This window comes from Silene latifolia, chromosome X (assembly GCF_048544455.1).
Source record: "Silene latifolia isolate original U9 population chromosome X, ASM4854445v1, whole genome shotgun sequence".
Taxonomy (NCBI): Eukaryota; Viridiplantae; Streptophyta; class Magnoliopsida; order Caryophyllales; family Caryophyllaceae; genus Silene; species Silene latifolia.
This window is the reverse complement of record NC_133537.1, coordinates 42570013-42576193: the sequence shown is the minus strand read 5'-3', so window position 1 is coordinate 42576193 and position 6181 is coordinate 42570013. Positions and strand designations below refer to the sequence as shown.

At 34.2% G+C, this 6181-nt stretch overlaps 2 protein-coding genes across 2 annotated transcripts; both read right to left on the bottom strand.

The window, feature by feature from the left end:
• Positions 1–1658: 1658 nt before the first annotated feature.
• On the bottom strand, positions 1659–2327 carry LOC141617259 (uncharacterized). Its single transcript, XM_074434443.1, has one exon. The coding sequence runs from the start codon at positions 2325–2327 to the stop codon at positions 1659–1661; it is 669 nt and encodes a 222-aa protein (XP_074290544.1).
• Positions 2328–3098: 771 nt separating this feature from the next.
• Positions 3099–4203, bottom strand: LOC141617258 (uncharacterized). The gene is made up of 3 exons (XM_074434442.1): positions 3669–4203; positions 3402–3571; positions 3099–3308 (listed from the first exon to the last, which is right to left on the bottom strand). The coding sequence occupies exons 1-3, from the start codon at positions 4201–4203 to the stop codon at positions 3099–3101; spliced, it is 915 nt and encodes a 304-aa protein (XP_074290543.1).
• Positions 4204–6181: the final 1978 nt, after the last annotated feature.

Here is a 6181-nt window from a genome sequence, read left to right as displayed (position 1 = left end):
TAGTATAAGACGATCTTACCTTACGATTTCGAGGCGGAGGGACAAAAGACGGTCTTCCAATCTCCCTTTTCTTTTCCCTCTTTCTCCTTTCTTTCTCTCTTCTAAAATGTTATTGGGTGAGTTGTGTGGATGAGATGTTGTGATAAAGGGATAAGGTGAGGTAGATTTTATAAGATAAGGTGGGTGGATAAGGTGAGGTGGAGTGTATATATAAGGGTAGAATGGTAGTATAAGTATATATATATATATATATATATATATATATATATATATATATATATATATATATATATATATATATATATTATATTACTACTACTACTACTACTACTACTACTACTACTACTACTACTACTACTATTGTTATTATTATAGTTATTGTTATTGTTTCATTATTATTATTTATTTTTATTGTTATTATTATTATTATTATTATTATTATTATTATTATTATTATTATTATTATTATTATTATTATTATTACTATTATTATTATTATTATTATTATTATCATTATTATTATTATGCCGATTTGCATATTACTACCCATTATAGTTAAGATTTTTCAAAATACTACATATTATATTGTTTTTTTTCAAAGTACTACCTACATTGTTACAACTCTTCCCAAATTGATACCTAATAACCTAAATTAGGTCTTAATTAACCATTATAAGATAATTTTAAGAAAAAATTCTCCTCTATTAATTCAATTGTAAATAATCTACCCCATTATACCCTTATTAATAATCCTACCTCTTCTTTCTATCCTTTCTTTTTCATCATGTTCATCTAACCCACCACCACTATCAACATCCACCGCCAACATCCACATCCTCTAACACCCAACACCATCCCACTCCATGTCACCATCCTCACATCACATACCACTATTCCGTTCTGCCTCCTACCATTGTTGCCATAACCAATCACCTCATATCTAGAATTTTCTTTTGTGTGGGACTTGGGTACGATGCCGCAATGGTGGTGGTGGTTTTAATAGGGTGGTTTTTGGATAAATTAAAAGTGGGATTTTGGTGGCTCTAAGGTGGTGGATATGGTGTAGGGTGTGAATGGATTAGGGTAGATTGGGGTGATAACGAAGGCATAGTTAGGTTGTGGAGGTGTTAGTGGTGATAATCGAAAATTGTGGGGCCAAGGTGATGTTGGCGTATTGTGGTGGTGGCTGATTTTCTGTGGTGGTAGTATAGGTGTAGAAGATGATGGCGAGTTTAAGTGTGTAAAGATGGTCAAAATGATTATACCACATTAATTTCTGATTTTTTGATGATTTAACATCAATTATGACCTCATTTAGCTTATTAGGTAGCAATTTGAGAATAGTTGTAACTATATAGGTAGTACTATGAATAATTGAGTATATTACGTAGTATTTTGAAAATTCATGACCATAATAGGTAGTAATTTGCCATTTTTCCTTATTATTATTATTAATTTTTTTTATTAATTTTTTTTTTATTATTATTTATTTATTTTTATTAATTTTTTTTTTTCAAAAAAGTTATACTCATCTATATTCATCCGCAAAGGGGAAATAAATGAGAAAGATCTTACAAAAAAGCAAAACACCAACAAAATGCAACTAAGAGATCATAATCTGCTAGACCAAACTAGTTATTCTCAGTCCAACATCTAAGTTAAGAAACACTGCTAACTGGAAGACGAGTTTTTAAGACCCACTGAAGCTGAGTAGCAACAAGTTCAGGACTCCTGATGCAACCATTGAAGATACGGTTATTCCTCTCCTCCCAAATAACAAAAACCAAACCATCCAGGCAACTTGAAATAAGGATAATCTTCCAGTTGGGTAGGTAATTCTTATGCAAAAGCCTGTATAACCAGTCCTTCAAATCAAGAGCAGACCATGAGCCATGGAAGCCAAGCCATTGTAGCATCAGTCTACGGACATGCTGAGAATACTGGCAGCGGAAAAATAGGTGCCTATGAGACTCAAGAGCACACTTGCACAGGCAACACCAGTTGACTAGAGGATAACCACGAGTACTTATCCTGTCTACAGTAGATAGAACTTTTTGAGTAGCCTGGAAAATACATATTCGATGCTTGGGAAGAATCTCAGAGTAGGATAACACTCTGGTCCAACCAAGTTTCTGATGCTTGGTCCAAAAAATATCATAAGCTTTCCTGACTACAAAGTGACCCTTCAAGACACACGAGTTAAGCATGACCTGAGCAGCATTCTGATCACCTGTAGTATCCAATAGATAGTCTCTAACTTTTAGGATAGCTCTCCAACTTTCATCATGATGAGGCTTACTTTTAGAGGTCAAAAATGAAGCCCCCATCATGTTGTAATCTCTGGTCCATTGATCCTAAATACCCTCCCTATCTTGGGTTAACAACCAAACCCATCTGCTTAGTAAGGCTTTGTTCCAGCTCAGAAGTTCTTTAATATTAAAACCACCTTCATTCCATGGTAAGTAGATAGATTTCCAACTTTGAAAGATCATTTTTCTTTTTCCAGTAGGAATCCCACAAAAATAATCCTTGCAGAGTTTATTAACCAGCTTAGCAACAACTCTAGGGAGAAGGAGAGCTGAACACCAGTAATTCTCAAGGCCAAATAAAACAGAATTAATGAGCTGAATTTTACCAGCATAGGAGAGGAGATTTCCAGTCCAATGATGGATAGCTGACTGAACCTTATCCACCATGGTTTTAAACATATTAGGGGCCAATTTCCCAGGATTTAGTATAACCCCCAAATATCTAAAAAGAAAGCTCTCCTCAGAGTATTTAGTGAGGCCACCAATTTGCCTCCTAACAGCTACATACCCACCATAGTAAATGCTTGTCTTTGCTGGGTTAGCATGCAAATCAGAGATCTTAGTAAAATCAGATAGACACTGAGCTATTGCAGCAACAGATAGGACATCCCCCCTCACAAAGACAATAAGATCATCAGCAAAAATCAGATGGTTCAATCTGAGTTTAGCACACTTAGGATGAGATGATACTTGAGGAAGGAGATGGAGTCCTCTAAGCTGCCTAGATAGGATTTCCATGCTAAGAACAAATATATATGGGGATAGAGGGTCCCCTTGTTTGACTCTAGACTAACCAGGGAAGAAAACACTAAGTGCACCATTAATCTTCAAAGAAAACCAAGTAGAAGTAATGCAGCCTATAATCCACTTGACAAATTGAGGAGGGAATCCCAAACCATGGAACATCTGCCTTATGATGTCCCATTGAAGAGAATCAAAGGCCTTTCTAATATCAACCTTGATTAAACACCTAGGAGATATTAAGCCTTGATTGTACCCCTTTATAAGATTTTATGACATCATAATGTTTTCAAATATATTTCGACCTTTGATGAATGCAGCTTGCTCATTCCCCACTAATTCAGGTAAAACTTGCGGAAGCCTATTAGCTAAGATCTTTCTAATAGTCTTATACACCACAGAACAGCATGCTATAGGTCTAAAATCCTGGACAGTAAGAGGTACCTCTTTCTTGGGAACCAAAGCAAGAAGAGTAGTGTTTACCTTCCTCATCATTCTCCCTTTTTTGAAGTACTCCTCAACTGCAAGACAAAAAAACATCCTCAATAATATCCCAAGAATGCTTGAAAAATCCAGAAGAGAAGCCATCCTGCCCAAGGCTTTTGGTTGAAGATATACTAAACAAAGCTTGTTTAATCTCAGTTCTGGTAATGGGAGCAATAAGAGCATCACCAGCAGCTACATTCACTTTAGGGCCAGCAGAAAGTATTCTATCAGGTATTGGCTCCACTGGAGGAGACCCTCTAAGAAGCTCAGTATAATATTCAACAAAAGCACAGTTTACATTTTCAATACCATATCTGAGAGTACCCCCCTTGTCCTGTATCATACCAATAGTGTTGTGATGCTTCCTCAGGGCAGCTTTAGAAAAGAAGAAGCTTGATGGGCAATCTCCTTTCTTAATGTTGTGCACCTTTGCTCTTTGAAATAAGATATCCAATTCCTGCTTGCTTAAAGCAGCATATTGTTTAGCCATGTCTTTTTCTTTTTCAAGTAATTCAAGAGAGAACAAGTCAGCTTGGAGTACAGTCTGGCAATTATCCAACTGCTTCCTAAGGACTTGTACTTTATCAAAGATGTTTGAGAAGTCTTTTTTGTGTAGGAGTTGAAGAGAATGGCGCACTTTCTTCAGCTTGTGAAACAACTGAAACATAGGTGTCCCATAACTAGAAGTATTCCAAGCATCAACAATGATACTCTTATAGTCTGGATGACCCTTTCAAACATTATTATTATTATTATTATCATCATCATCATCATCATCATCATCCTCATCCTCATCCTCATCCTCATCCTCATCATCATCATCATCATCATCATCATCATCATCATCATCATCATCATCATCATCATCATCATCATCATCATCATCATCATCATCATCATCATCATCATCATCATCATCATCATCTTCATTATTATTATTATTAGTATTATTATTAGGGTTATTTCATAAGAATAATCCATCCTATTGGTGGTATGCAATAAACACTCCATCCTATCAATAATCTCAATTAAATCCAACCTAAGCATCATACCTTCTAATAACAAACCAGCTGATATTTTTTTATGTTTATGTGTATCAAATAAACCAAGTACTTGATTCATCACTTGAAAATATTACACATAAACATCACATATACCGCTAGGTTGTCCAAAACCTATCGAATATTCCAACATAAACTTAAAAAAAATATCAGTTGGTTCGTTATGAGAAGGTATGGTGCTTAGGTTGGATTTAATTGGGATTATTGATAGGATGGAGTGATTTTTGCAGACCACCAATAGGATGGATTATTCTTATGAAATAATCCTTATTATTATTATTGTTACCATCATCATCATCATCATTATTATTATTATCATCATCATTATTATTATCATCATCATCATCATCATCATTATTATTATCATCATCATTATCATTATCATCGTTATTATCATTATCGTTATTATCATTATCGTTATTATCATTATCGTTATTATTATTATTATTATTATTATCATTATTATTATCATCATCATTATTATTATTATTATTATTATTATTATTATTATTATTATTATTATTATTATTATTATTATTATTATTATTATTATTATTATTATTATTATTATTATTATTATTATTATTATTATTATTATTATTATTATTATTATTATTATTATTATTATTATTATTATTATTAGGGTTATTTCATGAGAATAATCCAACCTAAGGCCTCTCTTCTCATATTAATCCAACCTAATGTTTAACTGAGAAAAATCCGAATTATAACATCATTTAACTTGTACTAAACCGATCCCATAATTTACCTGATATTACGGGTTTTCCAACAGGTCACTTGTGGATTTTTTTTTTCAGGACTTTTTTTCCAATTGTTTATCAATCTTCATCTTCCTAAATCAATACTTTTCCCAAATTACAAAACTCAAATTTTATCAAAATCCAGAAAAATCCTAATACATTAACCTAATTAGATCTTCTTATCTTCTTCTTCCTGGATCTTCTTCTTGTTGTGGGATTTATTTCTTCCCTTTCCAACTTCATTCATCATTCTCCATTAATTTTCCATCCCTTCACTCCCTTACCTCCTTCCTCCATAACCAACCACCACAAACCATAAAGAAGAGGCTTAAATTCATCGCCACTGTATCGCCGACGGCGCTATCAACACCGACCTCTCAACACGCGAGCGCCGACACCTGACGACTTTGATATAAGGGAGATAAACGCCTCCAGCAACAAATCTTTCGAGAATTAACGCGTAAATTCGATAATCGGTGGATTCCTTACGATTTTTGCGGGGGTGACGGTTGTGAGAGTTGGGGTTGGCGGTAACGAGAAGGAGCAGAAAATACAACAAATCAAGTAGATGAGGAAGGCACAAAACAACTTCCGAGTAAGCTTGGTACTCCATTAATGGAGTATTCTATGTACCAATTGTGTAATTATATGTTCTTATGCAAACACGACGATCCCCAAATCAATTTTCCCTAATCTCTACTCATCCTTCGAATTGATGATCGTTATTGTTATTGAGTGGCGTATTGTATTGTTGTTGTGCGGTGCTGGTTATTGTTATTTGTGCACATTTGAGCATAACGAGGCTACGTCAATTAAGTGAATC